The sequence below is a fragment of the Ovis aries genome, chromosome 9 (genome assembly GCF_016772045.2).
Source record: "Ovis aries strain OAR_USU_Benz2616 breed Rambouillet chromosome 9, ARS-UI_Ramb_v3.0, whole genome shotgun sequence".
Lineage (NCBI taxonomy): Eukaryota > Metazoa > Chordata > Mammalia > Artiodactyla > Bovidae > Ovis > Ovis aries.
In genome coordinates this window covers 4,093,137-4,112,415 of record NC_056062.1, presented here as the reverse complement: position 1 = coordinate 4,112,415, position 19,279 = coordinate 4,093,137, and the positions used below count along the sequence as shown (strand labels likewise).

At 37.4% G+C, this 19,279-nt stretch overlaps 1 protein-coding gene across 1 annotated transcript in view; it reads left to right on the top strand.

The window, feature by feature from the left end:
• COL19A1 (collagen type XIX alpha 1 chain) overlaps nucleotides 1-19,279 on the top strand; it is a 488,172-nt gene that overhangs the window by 254,791 nt on the left and 214,102 nt on the right. The window contains exon 15 of the mRNA XM_042253848.2: nucleotides 11,518-11,571. Within this exon, the coding sequence (XP_042109782.1) occupies nucleotides 11,518-11,571 (54 nt within the window). The remainder of the gene's footprint in view (nucleotides 1-11,517; nucleotides 11,572-19,279) is intronic.

Here is a 19,279-nt window from a genome sequence, read left to right as displayed (position 1 = left end):
CTTCAGCCTAGTAATTTATGTTGCATAGCCCAAATGCAAACATTATTGATACTATTACATTTAGAATTTTATTTCTATCATGATGTCTATTCTTAGGAAGACATTGGAATATATATGAAAACAGCCTATGTACAGAATCTCCCTCTTTCTGCAGTAGAACTATGTCTTCCTGTGGTCACTGAGCTATGCAACGCCAGCCCAAGGTACAGATTGTTATGAGAATCAAACTAATCATTAAAACTAATCAATCATATTCTCCCTCACACAAATCATTAAAGCAGATGATACAAATGGATTTGACAGACCATGGCCCACTAATTCCTTACTTGTAAACAGAGCCTTGAGTTTAACTGAAATCAAGCTGTTTCATGTATTAATTTAGGGCCAACATAAAGATTTGCTTAGCCAAGAATAATTACAAATATGAAATTACTAAAATATGAAATTGCTTATGACTAATCAATAAAAGTGAGTCAAGAATAATTGCCAAATAGGAAACTACATTATTTAGATGATAATAACTCAATTGGATCTACTGCTTTGTAATTAATGGTTTACATGGATACTTTAATCTCTGTAGTTCATGTTGTATTTTCAAAAAGTAAATACTTAATCCTCATCAGTGTGAGATAAATTAAAGAAAGAAGCTTATATTTCTTCTTCTGATGAAGGGCAAACTCTTCCAAATAGAAGTGTAGCATCTACTTTGCAGTACTACCACATAAGAATTTTAAATAACTTGGATTATTTTGGTACCAAGTGGGATTTGAGGGTGAAGAATATAGATTTCTAAATTGGAATTTCTGTAGCTATGGCAATTAATATCCTCAGTAGAGCAGAAGTACCAGGAGAAGTGTAAAGAATCAGAATCTTAGCAGTCATTCATCCATTCAACACCTAAATACAGTCCATATTGCTAGATAATATGCAGAGGGAAATAGAACTGAGGATATCTATCTATCTATCTATCTATCTATCTATCTAACACTTTTGAAGTGGAATGCCTCATCATAGAGGGAAAATTCACTGTTAGAGAAAAACCTGTGGGACATACAGATGTCCCACAGCATTCCAGAGTCAAAGACCAGGTTCTATTATTTAATTTAGAATATTTCTAGTTTTTATTGGTTGAAACAATAGTGACTGAAGAAATGCTATTTCAAAATTTATATAATAAAAAGAAATGTGATTTCTGAGTTCAGAAAACATAGAAAAAGATTAGTGTTAAAATTTACCCTGCAATCACAAAGAACAATAATTCATTACGTTTCATGTCTAAACTGCTGCCAAAGCTTTCGAATGAAATAGTTAAGTTTTGAAAGCACAGCAAATGACCTCCATTTTTTAAATTGTTGAAGGTAAGATAAAATTGTCCATCCAATTATGGAACCTGTTTACTGCGACTGAGAATGATTGAAACATTCCTGTTCACAAAAATCTGTCCTAAAGTTTTCTTTCTGGTGACAGCTCTTATCCTTCCGTTGTCAGTGTTGCTGAAAAGGTTTGCAAGGGTTTTTTTAGTATATAGAAAAGATTCTACTCTTTTTCTTTCAAAAGTATCTATTTCTTAGTGTGTGACAACTGCTTATGATAAAATGATAGGCTTTTTATGTGTAGTATAGAATTCCTTTGCTGAATACTTACACACCCTAAGGGAAATTCTTTCTTATGTTAGTCCTAATAATTCGGTGAAATAGTATAAAAGTGGCCACTCCTTTCTCATCATAAACATTCTTAAATGCCGCTTCTCAGAACTTATATGAAAATCACTTCCCATGATTGTGGACTTTATTATACTTTTACTTACTCGTTTTTGTGTTTTGTTCTGATACCTCCAACTTATGAAATTTGTTCCCATTATTCTCATATTAAAGGCATGAAATTTTCTATAAAGACACATAACTTTGTTTTCCATCTTAATTTTGTACACACTCTTAGAAAGACAGAGAATGCCATGGTGGTAGCCAAAGAATTTTACAGATTCTGCTTAATTTTGTGTTTCAAACCTATGAAGCATATTCTAAAGTAATAATCATAACACTTAAAATACACCTACTTGCATAACATTTTTGTTGAAGTGGGTTTTAGGGATTATATGTTCTGCAACATTTCTGGCAAGAGAGTACAAAGAATATTTTTAAATGAAACTTCCATTTTTTACTTTAGCTCCTTTTTTTGATTGAGAAGTTATGAATATATTTTACCCTCATTTCACAAATGAAAATGTGTTAAAATGCAATTAATCTACCACATTAACTCTATGAAACATTGTCTGTATTTGTTAAACACTTCAAAATTCTGCTGTGAACCAGTTAATTCTAAGTAATTTCTCAGTTAAATATTTACATGGGCTTTCATGATGATAATCTCTCGCCTGTCTTAAATATCAGCAGATTGTCCAGTGTAGCACACTGTAATAGCAACTCACTAGGACTTAAAATGGTTTAGCTGGTTGGACTATTTTTGCATAGTTTTATCCTAGCTAAAAGAGATAAAAGCTTTAGGAATGCCTTTCCTTGTCTACATTTCTTATGTCCAGAGTTCTGTTTTAAAATGAATGCGTATATGTACCACAGCTTTCTTATCCATTCATCTGCTGATGGACATCTAGGTTGTTTCCATGTCCTGGCTATTATAAAACAGTGCTGCGATGAACATTGGGGTGGTACCTCATTGTGGTTTTTGATTTGCATTTCTCAATACACGGAGTATTACTCAGCAGTTAAAAGAATTCATTTGAATCAGTTCTGATGAGATGGATGAAACTGGAGCCGATTATACAGAGTGAAGTATGGGGATGACAGAAAGATGTTATTGGTTCAAAATAAAATGAATGCTTGTATGGGTATGTTTACATCATGAATATCCTAAATACAGTCTTAAGTTTCTCTTTCAGTAAGGCAATAAATCTTTATGATTATAAAATTTTAGGAATAACTCAGTTTACAGTTATTTTCATAAAGCCTAAGTAGACGGAAAAAGTAAAAAAAAGGATAGAAATTATTCTTCACCAAATTAAACTGAAGAAGAAAATAATGCATAGATTATGCAAAGATTCTATATGCAGAAAGATACTTAAGACATGATTCTCCAAATAGGAAAATGGTAAACATGTAAAACATCAATAGTAGCCAAAGATTTAAATAATCATAATAAAGATGATGTCACAAATAATAGATGATTAATTCTTTTTTTTAATTTGAGCTTTCACAGACTTTAGAGTTTCTTTTGTTTGTTTGTTTGTTTCTTGAAGTATAACATATATACAGAAGAGTATATATAACAAGTTGTAGTTAAAAATATTTTTTAATATATCCACAATTGAATATATCCACATTACCAACATACAGATCAAGAATAAGAGCAGTTGAACATACCCATGATACCAAAATCCAGATCAAGAATCAGAGCAAGCGCTCATGGTTTTTTGATTCTATTACGATAAGAGTAGATTATTAATTCTTAGATAAACTGTAAGGCAGTTTTACTCTTAGACATCAGAGAGTGGAATGATCACTTCAGATGAGAAATAGAGACAAGACTGAAAGTCCTCCAATGTGGTATTTAAGTCCAAGGCAAAGTTTTGAAAATAAATATAATTATATGTAGACCAGGAATCTGTTACCTACCACTGATGCTCAGTATTATTTTATCTCTGTTTAGTTCCTTATGATCTAGTTTTTTTTTTATGATCTAGTTTTGTAAGTACTTACTAATTCTCTTCTGTAAGTATGTTAAAAGGAAAAAAGTGATTCTTTGCCCTCCAAAACTCATAGTCAACCAAGACGATGAGTAAAACATGCATATAATGGCATCTACAAGGTTAGAGTAAGAAGGAATTATTGAAGGGTTCTGAGGCAAATTCTGAGCTCTGCCCAAGTTTAATTTGAGGAGCTTCAGCTCGTTATGAGTTTTGCTAAGTGATAGGTTAATCCATTGTTTGACTTTACTAAATGCAAAGAATAGTTAGCTGGAGAATTGCAAATAACATTCAGTTCAGTTCAGTTCAGTTGCTCAGTCATGTCCGACTCTTTGCAACCCCATGAACTGCAGCACACCAGGCATCCCTGTCCACCAGCAAGTCCCAGAGTCCACCCAAACTCATGTCCATTGAGTCGGTGATGCCATCCAACCATCTCATCCTCTGTCGTCCACTTCTCCTCCTGCCCTCAACCTTTCCCAGCATCAGGGTCTTTTACAATGTGTCAACACTTCTCATCAGGTAGCCAAAGTATTGGAGTTTCAGCTTCAACATCAGTCCTTCCAATGAACACCCAGGACTGATCTCCTTTAGGATGGACTGGTTGGATCATCCTCAAATTTTAATTTCCTAATTCAGGAAAAAATATGATTTTTCTATACTTTGTTGACCTATGTTTTACTACTAATAATATTAATATTATTTTTCTTTGTAAATCAACTAATAATATTTAATAAATATTCTGAATATTAATGTAATAGAGCTAGGATTAAAATTTGGTCATGGATAATCCAAATAGTGAATTGGATTAAAAATATCATTGGAGATGAAAAATAACTCCACTTTTTCATCAAAATCCTTGCTGGGTCCTAGAGTTAGCAAAGGTCAGGAATGGGGGAGTACTTAGAATCATGACTGTCTGGGAGTCATGTTTGGTGGGTTTATCTGTGAGTATACCATATCTTATTTTGGGGCTTCTAACAAAAAGTTGCTCATAAATTTTTTTAATCCATTGAATACATTCCAAGTCAAGTTTAATATTTTCATCTTATGTAGGCTTTTGCTATGTAATTTTTCTTAACTAGTAAAGGGAATGGAATTTTTATTACATGTGGCTCAGAACTAACTATACTCTCTTGAATGTTCAGTATGTGTATGTTTTAGTAGCTCACATTTAAAACCACTGAAAGATCTGTCAATATTTGGATGTATATCAAAAATGTTATGTGTAAGCTTAACTATTCATGAAATTATAATAGTTTCCAAGGGGAAAGGGGAAAAGTTTTATCTGAAGCCAAGATTGTGTCAATCTTAAAAAAATGACACAAGCCCTTGTGATTATCTTGTAATTAATCTTTGGTATATTTTGATTTGAAAATTTGGTTTTCTTATCATATCAGAAATTTACGCTCCTAAAGTTGACCTAATTAGGCAGTTTTCTTTGGTTGTTTATCATTTGGCAGGTGTTTTTGGTCAAACAAACAAAAAGAACTGATCACATTTTTAATTCCCTGGTTTTTTCAGTTCAGTCCAGTTCAGTTGCTCAGTTGTGTCCGACTCTTTGCAACCCCATGAATCGCAGCAGGCTAGGCCTCCCTGTCCATCACCAACTCCCAGAGTTCACCCAAACTCATGTCCATCGAGTCGGTAATGCCATCAATCCATCTCATCTTCTGTCATCCCCTTCTCCTCTTGCCCCTAATCCCTCCCAGCATCAGAGTCTTTTCCAATGAGTCAACTCTTCACATGAGGTGGCCGAAGTATTGGAGTTTCAGCTTTAGCATCAGTCCTTCAAAAGAACGCCCAGGACTGATCTCATTTAGAATGGACTGGTTTAATCTCCTTGCAGTCCAAGGCCACCCTGGTTTTTATTCCTGCCTAAATCAATAAATACCAACCCCAGGTTAGGAGGTGCCAAATATGCTACTGATGATCAGTGAAGAAATAACTCCAGAAAGAATGAAGGGAGGCAGCCAAAGCTAAAACAACACCCAGTTGTGGATGGGACTGGTGATAGAAGCAAGGTTCAGTGCTGTAAAGAGCATTATTTCATAGGAACCTGGAATGTTAGGTCCATGAATCAAGGCAAATTGCAAGTGGTCAAACAGGACATGGCAAGAGTGAACGTCGACATTCTAGGAATTAGCGAACTAAGATGGACTGGAATGGATGAATATAACTCAGATGACCATTATATCTACTGCTGTGGGCAGGAATCCCTTAGAAGAAATGGAGTAGCCATCATAGACAACAAAAGAGTCTGAAATGCAGTACTTGAACGCAGTCTCAAAAACGACAAAATGATCTGTGTTCGTTTCCAAGGCAAACAATTCAATATCATAGTAATCCAAGTCTATGCCCCGACCAGTAATGCTGAAGAAGCTAAAATTGTACAGTTCTATGAAGATCTACAAGACCTTCTAGAACTAACACCCAAAAAAGATGTCTTTTTTCATTATAGGGGACTGGAATGCAAAAGTAGGAAGTCAAGAAACACCTGGAGTAACAGGCAAATGTGGCCTTCGAGTACGGAATGAAGTAGGGCAAAGGCTAATAGCGTTCTGCCAAGAGAATGCACTGGTCATAGCAAACACCCTCTTCCAACAACACAAGAGAAGACTCTACACATGGACATCACCAGATGGTTGACACCAAACTCAGATTGATTATATTCTTTGCAGCCAAAGATAGAAAAGCTCTATACAGCCAGCATAAACAAGACTGGGAGCTGACTATGGCTCAGATCATGAACTCTTTATTACCAAATTCAGACTTAAAGTGAAGAAAGTGGAGTAAACCACTAGCCCATTTAGGCATGACTTAAATCAAATCCCTTATGACTATACAGTGGAAGTGAGAAATAGATTTAAGGGACTAGATCTGACAGACAGAGTGCCTGATGAACTATGGACAAAGGTTCCTGACATTGTACAGGAGACAGGAATTAAGACTATCCGCCCCCCTCAAAAAAAAAAAAAACAATGCAAAAGGGTAAAATGGCTGTCTGAGGAGGCCTTACAAATAGATGTGAAAGAAGGGAAGTGAAAAGCAAAGGAAAAAAAGGAAAGATATACCCATTTGAATACAGAGTTCCAAAGAATAGCAAGGAGAGACAAGAAAGCCTTCCCTGAGCAAAAAATGCAAAGAAATAGAGGAAAACAATAGAATGGGAAAGACCAGAGATCTCTTCAAGAAAATTAGAGATAGCAAGGGAACATTTCATGCAAAAATGGGCTCGATAAAGGACAGAAATGGTCTGGACCTAACAGAAGCAGAAGATATTAAGAAGAGGTGGCAAGAATACACAGAAGGACTGTACAAAAAAGATCTTCATGACCCAGATAATCACAATGGTGTGATCACTCATCTAGAGCCAGACATCCTGGAATGTGAAGTCAAGTGGGCCTTAGGAAGCATCACTGCAAAAAAGGCTAGTGGAGGTGATGGAATTCCAGTTGAGCTATTTCAAATCCTGAAAGATGATGCTGTGAAAGTGCTGCACTCAATAAGCCAGCAAATTTGGAAAACTCAGCAGTGGCCACAGGACTGGAAAAGGTCAGTTTTCATTCCAATCCCAAAGAAAGGCAATGCCACAGAATGCTCAAACTACTGCACAGTTGTGCTCATCTCATATGCTGGTAAAGTAATGCTCAAAATTCTCCAAGCCAGGCTTCAGCAATATGTGAAGCATGAAGTTCCAGATGGTCAAGCTGGTTTTAGAAAAGGCAGAGGAACCAGAGATCAAACTGCTGACATCTGCTGAATCATTGAAAAAGCAAGAGAGTTCCAGAAAAAACATCTATTTCTGCTCTATTGACTATGCCAAAGCCTTTGACTATGTGGATCACAATAAACTATGGAAAATTATGAAAGAGATGGGAATACCAGACCACCTGACCTGCCTCTTGAGAAACCTGTATGCAGGCCAGGAAGCAACAGTTAGAACTGGACATGGAACAACAGATTGGTTCCAAATAGGAAAAGGAGTATGTCAAGGCTGTATATTGTCACCCTGCCTATTTAACTTATATGCAGAGTACATCATGAGAAATGCTGGACTGGAAGAAACACACGCTGGAATCAAGATTGCCAGGAGAAATATCAATAACCTCAGATATTCAAATGACACCACCCTTAAGGAGAAAGTGAACAAGGACTAAAGAGCCTCTTGATGAAAGTGAAAGAGGAGAGTGAAAAAGTTGGCTTAAAGCTCAAACTTCAAAAAATTAAAATCACGGCATCCGGTCCCATCACTTCATGGCAAGAAGATGGGGAAAGAGTGGAAACAGTGGCTGACTTTATTTTTTTGGGGCTCCAAAATCACTGCAGATGATGACTGCAGCCATGAAATTAAAAGACGTTTACTCCTTGGAAGGAAAGTTATGACCAACCTAGGAAGCATATTAAAAAGAATAGACATTACTTTGTCAACAAATGTCTGTCTAACCAGTGGTCATGTATGGATGTGAGAGTTGGAGTATAAAAAAAGCTGAGTGCCAAAGAATTGATGCTTTTGAACTGTGGTGTTGGAGAAGACACTTGAGAGTCCCTTGGACTGCAAGGAGATTCAACCAGTCCATCCTAAAGGAGATCAGTCCTGGGTATTCATTGGAAGGACTGATGCTGAGGCTGAAACCTCAATACTTTGGCTACCTGATGCAAAGAGCTGACTCATTTGAAAAGACCCTGATGCTGGGAAAGATTGAGGACAGGAAGAGAAGGAGACGACAGAGGATGAAATGGTTGGATGGCATCACCGACTCAGTGGACATGGGTTTGGGTGGACTCTGGGAGTTGGTGATAGACAGGGATGCCTGGCATGCTGTGGTGCATGGGGTCACAAAGAGTCGAACACAACTGAGTGACTGAACTGAAATCAATAAAACATAGGCTCTACATGTCCCTGTAACATTAATTTTTCCAAAAATAGGTAAAAGAATAAATACGTATATTTTATGAATGCTTGCTAGTTGTTCAGTCACGTCCAGCTCTTTGAGACCCCATGGATGGTAGCCCACCAGATTCCTCTGTCCATGGGATTTTTCCAGGCAAGAATACTGGAGTAGATTGCCATTTCCTTCTCCACATTTTAGAATACTTTGTGGAGGAAGACTCAGGAAGATCTGGCTAACACTGAGCATTGTTGATGGCTTGCCAGGTGGATCAACAGTAAAGAATTCACCTGCAGTGCAGGAGGCATAGGAGACATGGGTTCGAGCACTGAGTCGGGACGATCCTATGGAGGGAGAAATGGCAACCCATTCCAGTATTCTTGCCAGGAAAATCCCATGAACAGAGGGGCCTGGCGAGCTACAGTCCATAGTGTCACAAGACTAGAACTTGACTGAGCGATTGATCACACGCACACAATCATTGGTGATACATGTAGAATTTTTTGTATAAATGCTTTTTCAAAATTAGTTACAGGCATTTATACTAAATTCTGACAATTTTAATCAAAGAAAAGCTATGAGTAAAAAATTAAATATATTTGTGATATTTTTATTCTAAATAAAATTGGATGGTGAAATTACCATGACATGACATTTATGAAAATTTAATTTCTATGAAAAACCAAAAAATATATATACATAGTAAATACATCTTCACAAGCACACCTGATGTTTTACTTTAAATGTAGTTATGACTTTTAAAGAAAATGGTTACATTATAAAAATGAATCCTAATTTTTAAAAATTAGATAATAATGCCTCTCCTGAAGGGATGAAGGTGAATTCAGATGTTCAAGTGTGTCTTTACTAGATTTCTCATATTCCAAAGAGCTTAAGGCATTTAATATATAATAGATTAACCATACATATTCTAAAAACCCATTGAAAGTGCTGGCTTTACCCAAAAGCTTTTTTTTTTTTTTAAACAGTGGATTGATTTCTCATTATGATTTTTTTTTCAGTCATAAACAGGTGCTTGGTGTTGAATAAGACAGTGATTCTACCATTGTCCTTACAGTCTGGTGGATCATTTCCTAAATAATTACTTAAATGGAATTATGATAAATAATTTAAAGGACAAGTACAGGCACCTTAAGACTAATACAATAGGCATTCATCTCTTTAAGTGGACAATCCAGGGAGGTCAGGCTGTCTTTTCTTGAGGTCAATTTGTGCTCTGGGGAATGGAGGGGTCTGTGTCTAGTGTCACCTAGAAAGCTCTTACAGATGAGCAAGTAAGCAGGTGGTGAAGCAGAACAATGGAGGAGAGTAATAGATGGATCAAATCCACCTATTTGGAGGTACATCAGTTGGACTTGGGGACTGGATGTGAAAGAGAAGTGAGAGAGGCAAGTATGGAAGGCAAGTTCTAGGTTCCCAGCAAGAGCTCTAGCAGGATGGTGCGTGGGTCTGCAGAGTTGGGGTGCTGGAAAAGGCCCAGTTTTGGTGGGAGGGCCCTAAATGTGGTGTCGCTGTGCTAAATTCACATGCTGGTGAGAGCAGAGTGGGTGTATCAGGCAGGCAGTTGGATGTGTGGACCTACAAGCTCAAATATAAACTGAATAAAAATTTTGGCATCATTGGCCTGGAGAATCCAAAGTCCATGGTATAATACGAGATCATGGCAGGAGAACGGGGAGAAAATGGGCCTGAACCCTCACACTGAAAGGCGTTATAGGGAAGGAGGAAGCAGCTAGAGAGACTGAGGAGCCTCCAGAGGGGTAACAACTAGCCATCAAGCCCAAAGACTTTACACAGCAGTGGTATCATCATTCTGGTTTTTGTGTTGAGATTTTCTGTGTAATAGTAATTATCTGTGAGAATTGGGAGATTCAGATTAGTGCACCTGGGACTTCCTGCGCCTTTTGTAAAATTGAAAAAAAAAAGGTTATTTTTTCTACCACTTGAAAGAATACTTTTCATGAGAAAGTATTAAATAATGTCTATGAGGCTAAAAATTAAGTGGTATGAATAGGTGAATGTTGAAGCTGATGTCATAACCAGGTGTTTTCTCAGAAGGAAGCTACAGAGCCACTCTCAACCAAAAATGCTGTTGCATTTATAAAGTTTGAATACATGAAGAGGCATTTTTTTCTGCCTGTAAATATTGTTACCATTAATTGATGGCAGGTTGATTAAAAAAAAAAAAAAGACATGGTTCCAATCAAATAAGAGTCATCCCTGGGAGTGATCACTGGTTAAGAATCTTTCTTTTCTTTTGTCGTGTCAACTCTGAAGATAAACCAGTTAAAGGACAGTTCACCATTATTAATGTATTGTATAGTCTAAGCTTGGAAGCGCTCAGATCACTTTAAAAGTTTTTGTATACATCTGTGTCTCTTTTGCTGTCTTGCATACAGGGTTATCGTTACCATCTTTCTAAATTCCATATATATGCGTTAGTATATTGTATTGGTGTTTTTCTTTCTGGCTTACTTCACTCTGTATAATTGGCTCCAGTTTCATCCACCTCATTAGAACTGATTCAAATGTATTCTTTTTTAGTGGCTGGGTAATACTCCATTGTGTATACGTACCACAGCTTTCTTATCCATTCATCTGCTGATGGACATCGAGGTTGCTTCCATGTCCTGGCAGGGATGGTATGGGGAGGGAGGAGGGAGGGGGGTTCAGGATGGGGAACACATGTATACCTGTGGCAGATTCATGTTGATGTATGGCAAAACCAATACAATATTGTAAAGTAATTAACCTCCAATTAAAATAAATTTATATTAAAATAAATAAATAAATCACAAAAAAGTTTTTGTGTAATCAATAAAATTAGTATTAATTTTCACAGCATTCTTTGTAAGGCAGGCATGCTTAAAGCAATCTACTAATATGTGTCCTTTTGCCTTGTAGGGCTCCCTGGGGATACAAGGCCCCCAAGGTCCACCTGGAAAAGAAGGTCAGAGGGTAAGTAAACTCAGAACAGCTGGCAGGCATACTATCTCAGAGGTTACTTATTTCTGAACACTTATAAAAATAAATTGGAATACAGCAGGCAAATGGCCAGTGGGAAAATATCAACTATCTGAAACCCGACATTTGAGATTTTGACAGAGCTTTTACAATCCAGAAAATTCTATATATTTTCCAGATTGGCAGCACAAGTGTGGACATACTGTTTGGGTGAAATGAATTAACTGTAATTTGATCTGGAACACGTGGTCCTATTTTGGGGGTTTTGAGTTAAGCTCATCTTTGCTGATTTAAGTTTAATGAGTTATCTTTGCGGAGTTTTAGCCTGTTCATGAATTCTGGAAAGACTGTGGATATTAAGTGCATTCTTTAGCCAAATTAAATTATTGACATTGGTGACTCTTTGTAGTTAACTTTTTCCTACCTTTGAGATATGTATGTATCACGTGAACACATCGTACTTGCCGAGGGAGTATAGCAGTCAACTTCCAGTTCAGTTAGGCTTACTGGCTCCCAGTAAAAGGAAGCCCTGCAGTGAGACTTGGCCAGCCCTCCACGAACACTCTCTGCAGTGGGGTACCCCATTCCTGTGGCTAACTGTTACTATTTTGAAATCATGCTAAAGATTACAAACATTTTATATGTGCTTTCTTATATGAGTAGTATTTTTAACTTTTGTCACCTTATAGATGAGAATTGTGTGACTCATGGAGTGTAGATGCCTTGCCTAAAGTTATAGAACTAATGAAAAATCAAGCTAGGACTTGAATTTGGGCTTTCTGACTTTGGATTTCATGTTCTCTTTTACTGTCTCAGCATATTAACCCCAGAACTCTTTCTTAGTCATTTAAATTTATTATTCCTTGTTCTGCCCCCTGGCAAATAAGTCTGTTGCCTTAGATACATGAGTCCTTCAAATATTTGAAGACCTATGGTGTTTTTACCAAGGTTTACCTTTTGTCAGATTGATAATAAAATCCACATTCTCTAAGCTCTTCCTCTTGTCTAGATTACTGACTACCTAACATGCCAACGGTCTTTCCCAGAAAACACTCATGAACCTTCTGAAGGTGTCAGTAATGGAACTGGAGGTATAAATGGTATTCAGGGCAGAGTTAAGTGTGGCAAATATGCCCTGTGCCTATGACCACAGGCTTCTCTTGCAACCTAAGATGAGCCAATGCTCCTCTGAATGGCATCACACTTTGTTTTTCCTAACTCCTTCTACTAGAGCAGCTCTCTTTTTCACAATTTGTTTTCCAGAGTTACAATTAAAAGTTTATTAGGAAAAAAATGAACTAGATGACATCGAAGTTTGTTCAGTTAAAAAATTCTGTATCCAGTTCTTTTTCCCAGTGGCTATTTCAGTGAACATAATAGGGCTTAATAAGTTTGGATGATGAAAAAAACAGAAGAAAAATGTTGTGAATAATAGCTAACATTTATGGGGTACCTATTTAATTTTATTTGTTTCTCACAATAGCTCTGTGAGGTAGATTCTACTACAGTGCTCATAGGGAAACAGAGTTTGTTCGGGAGCCTGAATAGAACACATTACTATTAAGTAGATTATGTGGATATTTTAAAACTATCTACAAAGTAGGCACATTTGGGTTCTATTCTCAACACCTATGTGTATAATTATAGTTTCCTCTTTTTAGCTCTCCAGCTCACTATCCAAGAGTTCATTAATCCACCTGATCAAAGTTGTAAATAGTCTAGAGAAAAAATTGAAGATTACTTCCCTAGATCTGTGCTTTTGAGGCTGCCTTAAGCATTTTACCCACTGGAGGCAGAGGACTAGATGAAATGACCTTGTGTAGTTATGCCTAAGCTTCTTATTTTCTCAGTCATGGCCAAGATGGTTGTTCCATTTAGGACCATGTTTCCTAATTAACTTCTGTCTTCAGCGTCCAGGGTACACTTTGCTCATAGTAACTACCCCTTCATGGAAACTGAGTGATCAGTTATACCCCCTAGTTAATATATAAGGAACAAAGTAATTAAGGAACACATAATGAAATATGTAAGGAACACATGCAACTCAGTAGCAAAACATGCAATAATCCAGTTTTTAACCTGACAAAGGACCTGAATAGACACTTCTCAGAAGACGACATACAAATGGCCAGTGGCTGTATGAGAAAGTGCTCAGTGTAGCTAATCATTAAGGAAAACTAATCAAAACCACAGTGAGTATCACCCCACAGTTGCTAGAATGGCCAGTATCGGAAAGACAAGAGATAAGCATTGACAAAGTTATGGAGAAGAGGGAACCCAGGCTCCCTGCTGGTGGGAATGTAAATTGGTGTAGCCACCATGGAGAACAGTATGGAGGTTCCTCCAAAAAGTAGAACTACCTTATGAGCCACCAGTCTCACGTGTGGGTGCATGTCTAAAGGAATGAAACCAGTATTTTGAAGAAATATGCATACTCCTATGATATGGAAGCAACCTAAATATCTATTGACAGGTGAATGAATAAAGAAAATACAGTTAAACACAAGCATACAGTGGAATATTATTTCAGCCTTAATAAAGAAGGGAATCTTGCCATTTGTAACAAAATGGATGAACCTGGAGGACATTATGCTAAATGAAATAAGCCAGGCATGGAAAGACAAATGCTCACTTATATGCGGAATCTGAAAATGTAAAAATCCATAGAAACAGAGAGTAGAGTGGTGATTACTATAGGATGGGGGAGAGGGAAGACGTGGATCACAGGGTACAAAGTTTTAGGTGTACAAGATGAATAAGTTCTGGGGACCTAATGTACAGCAATGAGAGTGTAATTAATACTGTGTTGCATACTTGAAATTTGGTGAAAGAGTAAGTCTTAGGGGTTTCCACCACAAAGAGGCAACTATTTGTGAGCAGATGGATCTGTTAATTAGCTTGATTATTGTAACTATTTCATGATGTGTTAAGTATATCAGGTCAGGTTGTATACCTTCAATATACGCAGTTTTAATTTTCAACAATGACTCAATAAAGTAGAATAATAAAACTAAGAAACCGGGTTTTCATTTCAACTCCAGAAAGTAGTTTATAGTCCCTGGGTGGTTTGGGATGGAAATTATGGAGCTAAGTGGGTGAAGGTAGGCAGAGTGTCTGACTTCCTCCCTCAGTAGCAGCAGTTTTTTTTAAAAATTTGTGTGGTAAGAACATTTAACCATGAGGTCTACTCTCTTAACAAATTTTAAGTATACGATGAAATTGTACTTCTTTTTAAAAATAAAGTATAGTTGATTTTCAATGTCAGGTTAATTATTGCTGTACAGCAAAGTAACTCAGTTACATAGGCATTCCTTTTTAATATTCTTTTCCATTATGACTTATCATAGGATATTAAACATGGTTCCCTGTGCTATAGCATAAGCGCTTGTGGTTTATCCATTCTATATATCAAAGCTTGCATCTGCTAACCCCAACCTACCTCTCTATGGCTCCCCCAACCCCCTCCCCCTTGCAACCACAAGCCTGTTCTGTATATCCCTGCGTCTGTTTCTGTTTACATTGAAACTGTACTTCCAACTTGGACTGACAAGTGGTCATTTCAAGGCACTGCCTCCTTTGTTTTAACGAAAACTTCTTCCCAGCCAGATCTTTGCCGTTCCTACAGCTGTGCAGTGGCCTTTCTGAATCACAGAGTAGGAACTGATCCTTGTCGTCATTAAATTTCACCTTCTGGGTTTTAGTTTCTAACACCATTCTGTTAGGTGTTTCCCAGTGAAATAGCTCTGCTGCTGCTGCTGCTAAGTCACTTCAGTCGTGTCCAGCTCAGTGTGACCCCATAGATGGCAGCCCACCAGGCTCCCCCATCCCTGGGATTTTCCAGGCAAGAACACTGGAGTGGGTTGCCATTTCCTTCTCCAATGCATGAAAGTGAAAAGTCAAAGTGAAGTCGCTCAGTCATGTCTGACTCTTAGTTCTACACCACCTTAAATTTTGATAAGCCTACCCTCTGAGTCATCATTCATATCACTAATGAATCCTGAGCAGGACAGGCCTGACTCCATGTAACACCTTGTCTACCATTGATGTTTGTATGGCATGATACAAATCATGTACAAATACATCTGACCTCTCCTTCCTTCCCACCCACATTTCTTAATCTGTCTTGTAAGATAATTATGAGAGTCTTTGTCAGACTAGCTGAAATGAAAAATATTCAAATGAGGTTCTTTAAAAATAATGATGCTTCAAATTGAAATCGTACACCCTAGCAAAGCTTACATTTCAGAAGAAGGTGAATTAACCAGTAATTCAAACTTATGTATTCTTCATGATAATTATGAAGGAACATATTCAAATTATAAAGTCCAACCACTATATTATGCAAATTTACTCCATTTATAAATATATATAGTCCAGGTAATTTTATATTACTTTTTATTCTATCTTATCAAGAGTAACAGTGTCAGAAACTAAAGAATGTAGTAGAATTTTACAGATAATGTTAGGCCTGCTTTATTATTATTACTACTGCTTTTTCACAAATGCCGTATAGTTAAAGGAAGACATTTAGGTCAGGTATTATTGATGTTAGTTACATTTAAAAATGATTATTTCCAAATGTGCTCAATGATTCATTCTGCTTTTCAGTTACTTGAAGGGGAAGCACATTAAAGAAATAAGTAGTCTTAAATATTTTCATTTAGGGCCAACTTACTGCCATTATTTCTTCTCTGCTCAAGAGTTAAGCTGTGCACAGCTCTTTTGGACACACAAATGTACATGTCTGTGTGTGAGTATGTGTATGTACATAAGCACAAACAGACATACACACTGAAATCTAAGACCAATAAGATTTCATTTCTCTGAAATTTGTATAGAAAACAACAGAAAAATTTAGGAATTTAACATTCTTTTCTATTAACCTATTCTCAAGCAAATCCATATTTTTTTACAGGTGTTTGATCAGGAAGGAGCTGACTATCACTAAGTTTATTGAGATGAAATATATAATATGTGCAAGTTTATGTACCTTACTCCTAGGTATAACGTCTTTAAGGAAAGTAGAAGAAATCGTCGATTTGTTAGTTTTTCTCAGTGATTAAAAAGAGAGTGTCTTCTATTCTACAATATCAAACACAAGTGTCAAATGGAAACATACCTTTAAAAAAATTATGTTTCTATAAAGCATCATAGAAAAATGTTAATAATACTACTGTTATTTCTATTAAGGCATAAGGACTCTGACTGATAAATTCCTGTTATTTTTCTGTTTAACCCTTTGTGTAGTTTTCTATATGCACAGTAAGAACATTATTTTTTCACAAGTACCACACCAAAAATTCTGTTTAAATTTTCATTAGTTGACTTTATCTTCTTCACTGTCTTAGAAGCTACTAAATTTCAGATTATGTGTTCATCTAATAAAACATAGTAGCAGTGTACTTCTTGTACTTAAGAGCTGCTGTTAACCTTAACAATGTTTGGTGGTGATGTATATCTGAGATTTGTGGTTTTCTGCTTTTGTTTAACCTCCTTATTTCTTCTTTGAATCTTTTATAGACCATTATTTTTTCCCTCTGTTATCTTTTTGAAGTCCTATAAGTAAAACATTTTACTGACACCTGTTTGGGTCTAACATCTTTTATAGATTAACACAGTTTTTAAAATTCAACAAATGTTAAATATTGACCCTAAGCCTCAAACGAGGGTTTATCAGGGAGTAGTAGAGAAGGGCATGCTGGGAACACTTGTCTGGAGACCAAGGAGATGTCCAGCCGTGATGACAGAGAAGGCCCAGGAGGGTGACCAGGATGCTGCAGGGCCAGGAAGTAAGCAGAAGAGAGTTTCAGGGTGCATAGCGGATTCAGCAGCATTAAAATGTGGAACAAAGTTGGAGGAGAGATACTGGTTAAAAGAAGAGATGACTGGAACTGGTGCCAACTGAGAGAGAAGGTTTGGTTGAATAAATGGGAGAGCACTGGAAACAAAACTTGCGAGAAAAGATATGAGGGGATTAGGGGGTACATTGTGAGGAAGGAAAGGCAGCGATGGGGAATCTTGGTGGGGAGAAAAGGATAGGAACTGCATGGGAGCCCAAGGAGATATCTTAGTGAAAAGGGGAATATTTCAGACGGCTGAGCATGTCTGTGAAAGTTTATAAGAAACACCTCAAAAGAACTGGCATTTGTACAAATTCCCTCTAACATATAGATTCCTTATGCTTCCCTGGTGGCTTAGCTGGTAAAGAATCCACCTGCAATGTGGGAGCCCTGGGTTCGATCCCTGGGTTGGGAAGATCCCCTGGAGAAGTGAATGGCTACCCACTCCAGTATTCTGGCCTGGAGAATTCCATGGACTGGATAGTCCAAGGGGTCACAAAGAGTGAGACACAACTGAGAGATTTTCACTTTTATTTTTCTTCATAAATTTTACAAAAATGTAAAAAATAATTATCATTTTATGTGTCCTTGGATTTCTCCTTACAGTCACATTAAGTGCATGAACAACCTCTTGGTTTGAAACAACCAGGGCCCATTGTTAGTCACTGTAGGTCTCTGAAAGAACATTTATTGGTGAATCAGCTAGGAACTGCCCCAAACACAAGATTGTTTGGTTGGACCTAGGTGACACCACACTCTTACTTTCTCTGCTGCTGGATCTCAATTTCAATCCTGAATAGAGAATTTATATTTTAAATGCCATATAAGTCACCTTCTTGGAGAAGGAAATGGCAACCCACTCTAGTGTTCTTGCCTGGAGAATCCCATGTAGCCTGGCAGGCTACAGGCCATGGGGTCACAAAGAGTTGGACACAACTAAGGAGTACGTCAAGGCTATATAGTGACACCCTGCTTATTTAACTTCTATGTAGAGTACATCATGAGAAACGCTGGGCTGGATGAAGCACAAGCTGGAATCAAGATTGCCGGGAGAAATATCAATAACCTCAGATATGCAGATGACACCATCCTTATGGCAGAAAGTGAAGAACTAAAGAGCCTCTTGATGAAAGTGAAAGAGGAAAGTGAAAAAGTTGGCTTAAGACTCACCATTCAGAAAACTAAGATCATGGCATCTGGTCCCATCATTTCATGGCAAATATTGGGGAAACATTGGAAACAGTGACAGACTTTGCTTTTTGGGGCTCCAAAATCACTGCAGATGGTGACTGCAGCCATGGAATTAAAAGACACTTGCTCCTTGGAAGAAAATGTATGACCAACCTAGACAGCATATTCAAAAGCAGAGACATTACTCTGCCAACAAAGGTCCATCTAGTCAAAACTTTGGTTTTTCCAGTGGTCATGTATGGATGTGTTGTTGTTTAGTCATAGTCCTGTATGACTCTTTTGTGACCCCATGGACTGCAGCCTGCCAGGCTCCCCTGTCCATGGGATTTTCCCAGGCAAGAATACTGGAGTTGGTTGCCATTTCTTTCTCCAGGGGAACTTCCTGACCCAGGGATTGAACCCAGGTCTCTTGCATCTCCTGCATTGGCAGACAGATTCTTTATCACTGAGCCACAAGAAAAGCCCTGTATGGATGTGAGAGTTGGACTGTAAAGAAAGTTGAGCACTGAAGAATTGATGCTTTTAAACTGTGGTGTTGGAGAAGACTCTTGAGAGTCCCTTGGACTGCAAGGAGATGTAACCAGTCCATCCTAAAGGAGATCAGTCCTGGGTGTTCATTGGAAATACTGATGCTGAAGCTGAAACTCCAATACTTTGGCCACCTGATGAGA